At 45.1% G+C, this 13,233-nt stretch overlaps 1 protein-coding gene across 3 annotated transcripts in view; it reads left to right on the top strand.

Moving 5' to 3' along the window:
* Nucleotides 1-3,356: 3,356 nt before the first annotated feature.
* Nucleotides 3,357-13,233, top strand: part of UBE2V2 (ubiquitin conjugating enzyme E2 V2) — a 56,689-nt gene continuing 46,812 nt past the window's right edge. For all 3 annotated transcript variants that reach the window (XM_065519196.2, XM_045398217.2, XM_045398218.2), the window contains exon 1: nt 3,357-3,412. Coding sequence is in view for 2 of the 3 variants with exons in the window: in XM_045398217.2 (XP_045254152.1) it covers nt 3,397-3,412 (16 nt within the window). In the remaining variant the exon portion in view is untranslated. The remainder of the gene's footprint in view (nt 3,413-13,233) is intronic.

Below are 13,233 nucleotides of genomic sequence, written 5' to 3' on the forward strand. Positions count from 1 at the left end.
ATTACAGGCATGAGCCACCACGCCTGACCGTGCAAATAGTATTTCTAGTTCTAGATCCTTGAGGAATTGCCACACTGTCTTCCACAATGGTTGAACTAATTTACACTCCCACCAACAGTGTAAAAGCATTCCTATTTCTCTACATCCTCTCCAGCATCTGTTGTTTCCCGACTTTTTTAATGATCACCATTCTAACTGGTGTGAGACGCTAGCTCATGTGGTTTTGATTTGCATTTCTCTAATGACCAGTGATGATGAGCTTTTTTTCATGTTTGTTTGGCTGCATAAATGTCTTCTTTTGAGAAGTGTGTGTTCATATCCTTTGCCCACTTTTTGATGGGCTTATTTTTTTCTTGTAAATCTGTTTAAGTTTTTTGTAGATTCTGTATATTAGCCCTTTGTCAGATGGATAGACTGCAAAAATTTTCTCCCATTCTATAGGTTGCCTGTTCACTCTGATGATAGTTTCTTTTGCTGTGCAGAAGCTCTTTAGTTTAATCAGATTCTATTTGTCAATTTTGGCTTTTGTTGCCATTGCTTTTGGCGTTTTAGTCATGAAGTCTTTGCCCATGCCTGCGTCCTGAATGGTATTAATAGCCTAGGTTTTCTTCTAGTGTTTTTATGGTTTTAGGTCTTACGTTTAAGTCTTTAATCCATCTTGAGCTTTTTGTATAAGGTGTAAGGAAGGGATCCAGTTCCAGCTTTCTGCATAGGGCTAGCCAGTTTTCCCAACACCATTTATTAAATAAGAAGTCCTTTCTCCATTGCTTGTTTTTGTCAGGTTTGTCAAAGATCAGATGGTTGTAGATATGTGGCGTTATTTCTTTTTTTTTTTTTTTTTTTGAGACGGAGTCTCGCTCTGTCGCCCAGGCTGGAGTGCAGTGGCCGGATCTCAGCTCACTGCAAGCTCCGCCTCCTGGGTTCACGCCATTCTCCTGCCTCAGCCTCCCGAGTAGCTGGGACTACAGGCGCCCGCCACCTCGCCCGGCTAGTTTTTTGTATTTTTTTTTAGTAGAGACGGGATTTCACCGTGTTAGCCAGGATGGTCTTGATCTCCTGACCTCGTGATCCGCCCGTCTCGGCCTCCCAAAGTGCTGGGATCACAGGCTTGAGCCACCGCGCCCGGCCGTAGTGGCGTTATTTCTGAGGCCTCTGTTCTGTTCCATTGATCTATATCTCTGTTTTGGTACCAGTACCATGCTATTTTTGTTACTGTGGCCTTGTAGCCATAGTTTGAAGTCAGGTAGGTAGTGTGATGCCTCCAGCTTTGTTCCTTTTGCTTAGGATTTTCTTGGCTATGTGGGCTCAATATCCATGATGAACATTGATGCGAAAATACTCAATAAAATTCTGGCAAACCGAATCCAGCAGCCCATCAAAAGGCTTATCCACCACGATCAAGTCAGCTTCATCCCTGGGATGCAAGGCTGCTTTAACATATGCAAGTCAATAAACATAATCCATCACATAAACAGAACCAATGACAAAAACCACATGATTATCTCAATAGATGCAGAAAAAGCCTCGACAAAATTCAACAGCCCTTCATGCCAAATCTCTCAATAAACTAGGCATTGATGGAACGTATCTGAAAATAATGAGAGCTATTTATCACAAACCCACAGCCAATATCATACTGAATGGGCAAAACTGGAAGGAAGGATTCCTTTTTTTTTTTTTTTTTTTTGAGTCGGAGACTTGCTCTGTCCCCTAGGCTGGAGTGGAGTGCAGTGTCTCAATCTCATCTCACTGCAAGCTCTGCCTCCTGGGTTCACGCCATTCTCCCGCCTCAGCCTCCTGAGTAGTTGGGACTACAGGGGCCTGCCACCACGCCCGGCTAATTTTTTTTTTTTTTTTTTTTTTTAAGTAGAGACGGGGTTTCACCGTGTTAGCCAGGAAGGTCTTGATCTCCTGACCTCGTGATCCACCCACCTCTGCCTCCCAAAGTGCTGGGATTACAGGCGTGAGCCACTGCACCCGGCCAGAAGCATTCCCTTTGAAAGCAGGCACAAGACAAAGATACCCTCTCTCACCACTCCTATTCAACGTAGTATTGGAAGTTCTGGCCAGGGCAATCAGGCAAAAGAAAGAAATGAAGGGTATTCAATTAGGAAAAGAAGAAGTCAAATTGTCTCTGTTTGCAGATGACATGATTGTATATTTAGAAAACCCCATCTTCTCAGCCCCAAATCTCCTTAAGCTGATAAGCAACTTCAGCAAAGTCTCAGGATACAAAATCAATGTGCAAAAATCACAAGCATTCCTATACACCAATAACAGACAAACAGCCAAATCATGAGTGAACTCCCATTCACAATTGCTACAAAGAGAATAAAATACCTAGGAATACAACTTACAAGGGATGTGAAAAACCTTTTTTTTTTTTTTTTTTCAGTTTTATGTAGAGACTAGGTATCACTATATTGTCCAGGCTGGTCTCAAAGTCTTGGGCTCAAGCGATCCTCCTGCCTTGGCCTCCCAAAGTGTTAGGATTACAGAAGTGAGTTTCGGCCCCCAGCCTGTATTACTTTCCTCTTTCTTTCTTTCCTTCCTTTCTTTTTCTTTCTTTCTTTCCTTCTTCCTTTTCCTTCCTTCCTTCTTTTTCTTTCTTTCTCTCTCTCTCTCTCTCTCTCCCTTCCTCCCTCCCTCCCTCTCTCTCTCTCTCTCTCTCTCTCTCTTTCTTTCTTTCTTTCTTTCTACAGTCTCCCTCTGTTGCCCAGGCTGGAGTGCAGCGATTTCTGCTCACTGCAGCCTCACCTCTAGGGCTCAACTGACCCTCCCACCTCAGCATCCCTAGCTGTTCAAATTTATTGTCCAACTCTTTTGAATCATTTATCAAAGCAAATCTGTCAATGCCCACTTATTTTTATTTACTTTTTTGAGGCGGAGTCTCGCTCTGTCGCCCAGGCTGGAGTGCAGTGGCGCAATCGCGGCTCATTGCAACCTCCGCCTCCCTGGTTCAAGCGATTCTGGTGCCTCAGCCTCCGAATAGCTGAGATTACAGGCGCGCGCCACCACGCCCGGTTAATTTTTGTATTTTTAGTAGAGACGGGGTTTCGCCATGTTGGCCAGGCTGGTTTCAAACTCCTGACCTCAGGTGATCCCATCACCTCGGTCTCCCAAAGTGCTGGGATTACAGGCGTGAGCCACCGTGCCCGGCCCTCATGAACTTATTCTTTAGTGTTTCATTTTGAGAGCGAAGTCACAAGGGAATTGCGGAAACAGCAGCGAGGCCCCGCAACCCCTCAGCCCACGTGCTCACTGTCACGGCTCCGGTAGCCCCGCGCCCGCCGGGGGCGGAGTCCGCTATGACGCGGGCAGAGCAGCGCACTCCCGGAAGTGACGCGCGACGGTTCGTGCGTGCGTGCGGGCGGCTGCGTCGGGCTGCAGGAGAAGATGGCGGTCTCCACAGGTCGGTTCCCGGGCCGGGCTGCCTGATTTTCTGCTCCTACCCGGCTCTGCCCCTCTGCCTGCTGCTGGCGGCCGAGCGCTGACCGTGCGGGAGAAGCCCGAGTGCGCTGTCTCGAATGCCGCGCTCTCCGCGGAGCGTAGCCTGGGACCGGGTGGGACCGGCGCCGAGGCCCCCGGCGGCCGTCGGGTTGGCGGGTCGTGCTCGCGCGTCGGCCGCGCGCCGGCGGGCTGGGGGCGGGGTGGCTCCCGCGCGGGCGCACCCGTAGGGTGCGGCGGGCGCGGGTCCGAATTGTAGGCTGAAGGCTCTACGGGAGGGAGGCGAGGAGGCCCAAGGTGGGCGGGTGTCAACCTCCGGCACCGAAGATGGGTCAGGCCAAGAGGTGACCTGGATCAGAGTAGGGGTCCCATTCTCTTGGACTCTCCTTGACCTCGGTTGGGGAGGAGAGGACGGTTGCTCCTTAAGAGAGAGAGGATCGTTCTTACCTGACTGAATACGTGTTATCTTTTTATTATGTATGAGGAAACTGCAGTGCAAACAAAATAAAAGACCAGAGCAAGATGAAAGCTAATTGAAGAACAAGTGGTTTCTTAGATAAGCTGTTCAACTCCTCTTTCCTGCTGAATACAATGTTTGGTTTCCTGTGAGCACACAAGTATTAACGTTGGGGTTTTAGACATTAGACCATTCCAAAAATGTTGAAAATGTTAAGTTTTACTTTACATTTAAAAATGTTAACATGTATGATCTGCCTTTTTCTTCTTCTTTTTTTTTTTTTTTTTGAGTCAGAGGCTCACCCTATTGCCCAGGCAGGAATGCAGTGGTGTGATCTCGGCTCACTGCGATCTCCACCTCCCAGGTTCAAGCGATTCTCCTGCCTTAGCCTCCCAAGTAGCCGGGATTACAGGCGCGTGCCACCACGCCAGGCTAATTTTTGTATTTTTAGTAGAGAGGAGGTTTCGCCATATTGACCAGGCTGGTCTGGAACTCCTGACCTCAGGTGATCCACCCACCTGGGCCTCCCAGAGTGCTGGAATTACAGGCATGAGCCACCGCGCTCGGCCTGATCTGCCTTTTTCTAGACTTCATTGAAACTGGATTATAGAACAGTGTGATTTAATAGTTCATGTCATCATTGCATAATAAAATGAGTTTTCAAATCTGTATGTACTGAAATGGAAGGCTTCGAATATATGTTGTAATTGTTACTTTAATAACTCAGGATACATTCTTCATACATTTTAATTAGGTAGTGTCTTTTACATCTTTATTACATATAGGTGTCATAGGTTTTAAGATCTTTAGCAGTTCTAGTGTTGGGATAGTATATATACTTGGGTCAGAGCTAACTAGTAAGGCAAGGATTATTTTTAAAGTGGAATTTTAGTGTTACGACTTTACTGTGCTTGCTGAAATCTAATCTGTGCTCGTTAACGGGGCCATATCTTTTTAACAGTTGTGCTTAGAACCTCTTATAGATTTTTGAAAATTTAGTAATAAAATAATGCATTTTAATTTAATTCTTTTCATTTTCATTTTGTGGATTGCATTATTAAACACAATTTTTTCATAACACTGTACGTATGAGTGAATGTTAATATTTTGAAAAGACCAAAGGTTACCTGATATTAATGGCAAATATTTTTTGTTAATCACTTTTAGTTGTTTTGGAAATTGAATATAAATTATAAAGATTACTGATAAATTATTAGCATATTGTACATAGGGAGTCTTTTTTTTTTTAATTATTTTTATTTTTTTGAGATGGAGTCTTGCTGTGTTGCCCAGGCTGGAGTGCAGTGGCATGATCTTGGCTCACTGCACCCTCCTCATCTCAGGTGATCTGCCTGCCTTAGCTTCCCAAAGTGCTGGATTACAGGGGTGAGTCATTGTTCCCGTCTACTAGTTTTTTTTTTTTTTTTATTGAGACGGAGTCTTGCTCTGTCACCCAGGCTGGAGTGCAGTGGTGGGATCTCGACTCACTGCAACCTCCGTCTCATGGGCTCAAGTGATTCTCCTGCCTCAGCCTCCCAAGTAGCTGGGACTACAGGCGTGTGCCACCATGCCCAGCTAATTTTTTGTATGTTTAGTAGAGACAGGGTTTCACCATGTTGGTCAGGATGGTCTTGATCTCTTGACCTTGTGATCCAGCCTCCCAAAGTGCTGGGATTGCAGGTGTGAGCCACCGCGCCTGGGTTTGTTTTTTTGTTTTGTTTTGTTTTGTTTTGTTTTTGAGACAGAGTCTTGCTTCTTCGCCCAGGCTGTAGTGCAATGGTGTGATCTTGGCTCATTGCAACCTCCACCTCCCTGGTTCAAGTAATTCCCCTGCCTCAGCCTCCTGAGTAGCTGGGATTACAGGCGCACGCCACCACGCCCAGCAAATTTTTTTGTATTATTATTATTATTTTTTTAGTAGAGATGGGGTTTCATCATGTTGGGCAGACTGGTCTCAAAATCCTGACCTCAGGTGATCTGCCCACCTCGGCCTCCCAAAGTGCTGGGATTATAAGGTGTGAGCCATCGTGCCCAGCCTACTAATTAGTTTTAATTTTACTATTAGCTATACTTTTGTTTGCTTTTTGGTAACATGGGAAGTAAATAGTACCTGTGTATTTGTGAAAGCAGCATGATACAGCTTAAAATTTAAAATTAGATGAGCTACATGGATGTGATGCTCGTGTTTGTTTGAGATGGAGTTTCGCCTTGTTGCTCAGGCTGGAGTGTAATGGTGTGATCTCGGCTGACTGCAACCTCTTCCTCCTGGGTTTAAGCAATTCTCCTGCCTCAGCATTCTGAGTAGCTGGGATTACAGGCATGCACCACCACGCCCAGCTAATTTATTGTATATATATTTTTTAGTATATACGGGGTTTCACCATGTTGGCCAGGCTGGTCTGAAACTGTTAACCTCAGGTAATCCATCCGCCCTGGCCTCCCAAAGGGCTGGGATTACAGGCATGAACCACTGAGCCTGGTCTAATACACGTATTTTTTATTTAAGCCAAAGTATCTCGATAACAGTTGTTTAAGAGGCCAAAAAGAAAAAGCCCTGACAAATGTGTTTTGATCTTGAGTTCAGTGTGCATCATATACCTTAGCTCCTTTAACCCTTTTACTGGAAGAGAATTTTGGAAGGAAAAAACTTTTAATTTGAGACTTTTTGAGATGGAGTCTCGCTCTGTTGCCCAGGCTGGAATGCAGTGGCGTGTGATCATGGCTCACTGCAGCCTTGACCTGCTGGAGTCAGGTTATCCTCCTACCTCAGCCTCCCAAGTAGCTGGGAACACAGGCACACATTGCCACACCTGGCTAATTTTTTAAATTATTTCTAGAGACAGGGTCTCCATATGTTATCCAGACTAGTCCGAACTGTGGGACTCAAGTGATCCTCCTGCCCTGGCCTGAGGTTAGGATTACAGGTTTGAGCCACTGTGCATGGCCAGAAACATTTTTGGCCATACCATCTGGTCTTTTTATTTTGCGATGAGAAAACTGAGGCTCAAACAAGTAAAAGGCTATGTATAGGTGGTTATTAGTATGGGCAAGATTAGAATCCAGGTCTTTTACCCTCAGTCTGATGCGCTGTCCATTATGAAGAACTCTGAATTTGGAATATTTGTCAGAACATGAATCTTAATTACTCCCTTTCACACTTCCCTTTGTAGCACAGTCCTTGTTTCAGACTCATATGCTGCTTGTGGATGAAGGGGGAACGTAGCCCTCACCAGCTAGGTTATCCATTTCCAAGAGACAGAGTCACCCATGGAATTCAAGAGTATTTCACAGGACAAAGGTTAAGAAGCTACTTTTGGCCGGGCGCGGTGGCTCAAGTCTGTAATCCCAGCACTTTGGGAGGCTGAGACAGGCGGATCACGAGGTCAGGAGATCGAGACCGTCCTGGCGAACACGGTGAAACCCTGTCTCTACTAAAAAATACAAAAAAAAAAAAACTAGCCGGGCGCCGTGGCGGGCGCCTGTAGTTAGTCCCAACTACTCGGGAGGCTGAGGCAGGAGAATGGCGTGAACCCGGGAGGCGGAGCTTGCAGTGAGCTGAGATTCGGCCATTGCACTCCAGCCTGGGCGGCAGAGCGAGACTCCATCTCAAAAAAAAAAAAAAAAAAGAAGCTACTTTTGCCAATAGAAATCTGATACTGTTTTGTACTCATGAGTCAAAATTTTATTAGATTCCAACATTAATAATAACAATTAGTTTAGATAGAAAAGTATGCAGGCCGGGTGGGGTGGCTCACATCTGTAATCCCAGCACTTTGGGAGTTCAGGGCGGGCAGATCACCTGAGGTCGGGAGGTCGAGACCAGCCTGACCAACATGGAGAAACCCTGTCTCTACTAAAAATACAAAATTATCCGGGCGTGGTGGCACATACCTGTAATTCCAGCTACTCAGAAGGCTGAGGCAGGAGAATCGTTTGAACCTGGGAGGCGGAGTTGTGAGCCGAGATCGTGCCGTTGCATTCCAGCCTGGGTAAGAAGAGTGACACTCCATCTCAAAAAAAAAAAGAAAAAAATGTATGTGCAGTAGTTTTAAAAAAACACAATAGTTTTAGTTTTACGGAAAAGTTGTGAAGATAGTACAGAAAGTTTCCATGCACCTCACATTCAGTTTTCCTTGTTAATTTCCTTTTTTTTTTTCTCTTGAGATGGAGTCTTCCTCTGTCGCCCAGGCTGGAGTGCAGTGGCGTGATGTGGGCTCACTGCAACCTCTTCCTCCTGGGTTCAAACGGTTCTCCTGCCTCAGCTTCCTGTGTAGCTGGGATTACAGGCATGCGCCATCATGCCTGGATAATTTTTTGTGTCTTTAGTAGAGACAGGGTTTCACCACGTTGGCCAGGCTGGTCTCAAACTCCTGGCCTTGTGATCCACCCACCTCAGCCTCCCAAAGTGCTGGGATCACAGGCATGAGCCACCGCATCCGTATTCCCTGTTAATTTCTTACATTGGTATGGTACACTATTAAGGAACCAATATTGACACATTTATTATTAACTAAGGTTCAGATTTCCTTGGTTTTTCTTTAATGTACTTTTGCTGTCCCAGGACTTCATCCAGGATACCACGTTACATTGTAACATGAAATGTTTTATATTTATCACTTAGGTAATATTAGTGGTATAGTGAAGCTCTAGTCTCTTTGACTGTAGATGCCTGGAAAATGTCTTTGAGTAATGAGAAACTCAGAAAAAATTGATTAAAGAATATGTTTTCTGCTACGTAGGCAGAAAACAAAACCAAAATATAACCTACTAATTGCCTTCTTCAGAAGTGGGTAGCATTGTATATACTGGAAGAACTAGTTTAGCAGTGGTCTGAGTTCCCTGCTGCCCCTGACAGACTACCGTGCCACCATGGGCATGTCAGTTAATCACTAAACATTGCTTTTCTCATCCCATCTGTGAAAAGATTGGACAACATGATCTTGTTTTCCTTTTCTTTAGATGAAGGTGCTTGGATATGGACAGAACATGGGTGTGGTAATAGAAGAGAATTACATAGTTTAAATCGTAATCTAGAACTTGGGAACTAAACAGTAGAAGAGCTGAACTATGGTAGTCTAGTGTATTTCCCTCTCGAGGCTTCCATAACTGGCCTGGTTGATTTTTTCTAGGTCATTTGGGAGCCTGAATTCTCTTGATAAACATGCTTTTGATAATATGGTACAACCTCACTGTACAGTCTTTTGAACAGCAGTTTGCAGAGGTAAAAATGGCCGTGCAAAAAACTCAAAGCAATCTTAATAATTGGGAAAATTATGGTTATTCTGAGACCTTCAAAAATGTCAAAACATTAAGAACGTTCCCTGTTTAGAAATGTGCAGGAAAATGAAAACAATAAAATTAATATTTAGTATGTCGTAATTTAAAGTATCAGATATTAAGAATTAAAATGTTTTATTTCGTTAAAAAAAGCTTGTTGGCTGGGCGCAGTGGCTCACGCCTGTAATCCCAGCACTTTGGGAGGCCAGGATGGGTTGTTCACAAGGTCAGGAGATCGAGACCATCCTGGCTAACACGGTGAAATTCCGTCTCTACCCAAAATACAAAAAATTAGCTGGGCGTGGTGGCAGGCTCCTGTAGTCCTAGCTACTCAGGAGGCTGAGGCAGTAGAATGGCGTGAACCCGGAGGCGGAGCTTGCAGTGAGCCGAGATGGCCCCACTGCACTCCAGCCTAGGCGACAGAGCGAGACTGCATCTTAAAAAAAAAAAAAAGCTTGTCGAGTAGCTTGAGACTAGGTGCAGTGGCTTCCATCTGTAGTCCCAGTGCTTTGGGAGGTCAAGGTGGGTGGATCACTTGAGCCTAGGAGTTTAAGACCAGCCTGGGCAAGATAACAAAATCCCATCTCTACAGAAAATACAAAAATTAGCTGGGTGTGGTGATGTGCACCTGCAGTCCCAGCTACTTGGGAGGCTGAGGTGGGGTATGGCTTGAGCCTGGGAGGTTGAGGCTGCAGTGAGCTGTGATCGTGTCACTGCACTCCTGCCTGGGCGACAGAGCAAGACACTGTGTCAAAAAAAAAAAAGTAGTTTGAACAATGCTTGCTAATGTTTTGAAAGACACTATATGTACATTGTAGAATGGTTAAATCTAGCTAAGTACCAAATACATTATCTTACGTAGTTATCATTTTTGTGGTGAGAATACTTAATATCTACTCAGTATTTTTCAGTAATACAGTATGTCCTTAACTAGTCACCATGCTATACAGTAGTGCTCTTGAACTTGTTCCTCCTGACTGTAATTATGTATCCTTTGTCTAACATCTTCCCAATCCCCACCCCCATAATCCTAACCATCCTAACCTCTGGTACGCCATCTCCTGTCTACTTCTGTGAGATCAACTTTGACTCCATATATGAGTGAGATAGTATGTATTTGTCTTTCTGTGCCTGTGTTATTTCACTTAACATAATGTTCTCCAGGTTCATCTATGTTGTTGCAAATGAGAGAATTTATTTCTTTTTTATGATTGAAATAGTATCCCACCGTGTACGTATAGCATATGTTCTTTATCCATTCGTCTGTGTGTGTGTTTTTTTTTTTTTTTTTTGAGACGGAGTCTGACTCTGTCACCCAGGCTGGAGTGCAGTGGCACATTCTCAGCTCACTGCAGCCTCCATCTCCTGGGTTCAAGTAATTCTCCTGCCTCAGGCTCCGTAGTAGCTGGGATTACAGGTACCTGCCACCACGCCTGGCTGTTTTGTATTTTAGTAGAGATGGAGTTTCACCATGTTGGCCAGGTTGGTCTCAAACTCCTGACCTCAAGCAATCCACCTGCCTTGGCCTCCCAAAGTGCGGGGATTACAGGCGTGAGCCACCACGCTCAGCCTATTCATTTGTTGGTTGATGGATACTTAGGTTGATTCTATATCTTGCATATTTTGAGTAGTGCTGCAATAAAATGGGAGTGCAGACCTCTCTTTGACATACTGATTTTATTTTCTTTGGCTATATATGCAGTAGCAGGATTGCTGGATCATATGGTAGCTCTATTTTTAAGTTTTTGAGGAACCTCCATACTGTTCTTTCTCCATATGACTGTACTAATTCACATTCCCACCAACAGCGTGCTTAGATTATCCTTTATCACCACATACTCACCAACTCTTGTTATCTTTCATCTTTTTTTTTTTTTTGAGATGGAATTTGGCTCTTGTTGCCCAGGCTGGAGTGCAATGACGTGATCTTGGCTCATTTCCGCCTCCTGGTTCAAGCAATTCTCCTGCCTCAGCCTCCCGAGTAGCTGGGATTACAGCCATGTGCCACCATGCCCAGTTAATTTTGTATTTTTAGTAGAGATGGGGTTTCTCCATGTTGGTCAGGCTGCTCTCGAACTCCCAACCTCAGGTGATCCGCCTGCCTTGGCCTCCCAAAGTGCTGGGATTACAGGTGTGAGCCGCTGTGCCTAGCCTTTTTTTTTTTTTTTAAATTGAGACAGAGTCTTGCTCTGTTGCCTAGGCTGGAGTGCAGTGGCGAGATGTCGGCTCACTGCAACACCCACCTCCAGGTTCAAGCGATTCTCCTGTCTTAGCCTCCCGAGTAGCTGGGATTACAGGCACCTGCCACCATGCCTGGCTAATTGTCTTTTTTTTTTTTTTTTGAGACGCAGTCTCGCTCTGTCGCCCAGGCTGGAGTGCAGTGGCCGGATCTCAGCTCACTGCAAGCTCCGCCTCCTGGGTTTACGCTATTCTCCTGCCTCAGCCTCCCGAATAGCTGGGAGTACAGGTGCCCGCCACCTCACCCGGCTAGTTTTTTGTATTTTTTTTTTTTTTTTAGTAGAGATGGTGTTTCACCGTGTTAGCCAGGATGGTCTCGATCTCCTGACCTTGTGATCTGCCCGACTCGGCCTCCCAAAGTGCTGAGATTACAGGCTTGAGCCACCGTGCCCGGCCAACCTGGCTAATTTTCATATTGTTAGGAGAGACATGGTTTCACCATGTTGGCCAGGCTCGGCTGATCTCAAACTCCTGACCTCAGGTGATCCACCCACCTTAGCCTCCCAGAGTGCTGGGATTACAGGCGTGAGCCACTGCGCTTGGCCTCATCTTTCATTCTTTTGATCATAGCCATCTTAATGGGAGTGAGGTGATATCTCATGTGGTTTTTTTTTTTTTTTTTTGCATTTCCTTGATGATCAGTGATGTTGAGAATTTTTTTCATATACCTCTTGGCCATTTGTATGTCTTTTGAGAAATGCCTATTCAGATTTTTTACCCATTTTTACATGGGGTTATTTTCTTGGTATTGAACTGAGTTCCTTATATATTTTGGTTATTAACCCCTTATCAGATGTATGGTTTGCAAGTGTGGTGAACCATTCTGTATGTTCTCTCTCTCTCTCTCTTTTTTTTTTTTTTGGTGGAGTTTTGCTCTTGTTGCCCAGGCTGGAGTGCAGTGGCACTATCTCAGCTCACCACAAGCTCTGCCTCCTGGGTTCAAGGGATTATCCTGCCTCAGCCTCCTGAGTAGCTGGGATTACAGGCATATGCCACCATGCCCTGCTAATTTTGTGTTTTTAGTAGAGACGGAATTTATCCATGTTGGTCAGGCTGGTTGTAAACTCCTGACCTCAGTTGATTCGCCTGCCTCGGCCTCCCAAAGTACTAGGATTACAGGCGAGAGCCACCGCCCCTGGCCAGTTCTCTCTTTATTGTTTCCTTTGCTGTGCAGGAGATTTTTAGTTTTATGTGACCCAAATTGTCTGTTTTTGCTTTTGAGCGTGCTTTTGAGGTCATATCCTCCAAAAATCATTGCCCAGAACCAATGCCATTGACTTTTCTTCCTGTTTTCTAGTAGTTTCATAGATTGCCTTTTTTCTTTCTTTTTTCTTTTTTTTTTTTTCCTGAGACGGTCTCAACCTGTCACCTAGGCTGGAGTGCAGTGGTATGGCCACGGCTTGCTGCAGCCTCAACTTCCCAGGCTGTCACTTCAGCCTCCTGAGTAGCTGGGAGTACAGGTGCACGCCACCACACCTGGCTAATGTTTTGTAGTTTTAGTAGAGATGGGGTTTCGCCATGTTGGCCAGGCTGGTCTTGAACTCCTGACCTCAGGTGATCCACACGCCTTGGCCTCCCAAAGTGCTGGGATTACAGGCGTGAGCCACCACCATGCCCAGCTGCATGATGCCCAATTTTGCCACTTCTGTTCAATATAGTACTGGAAGTCCTAGAAAGAGCAGTAAGACAAAGAAATACAAGGCATCTTAATTGAAGAACAAGTTAAACTGTTCCTGTTTACAGAAGACATATGATGTCAGTGTTTATTGTTACAAACTTCTGTCTTAAAACTGCTTTTGCTGTATTCCATAGGT

The sequence above is a fragment of the Macaca fascicularis genome, chromosome 8, assembly GCF_037993035.2.
Source record: "Macaca fascicularis isolate 582-1 chromosome 8, T2T-MFA8v1.1".
Classification (NCBI taxonomy): Eukaryota; Metazoa; Chordata; class Mammalia; order Primates; family Cercopithecidae; genus Macaca; species Macaca fascicularis.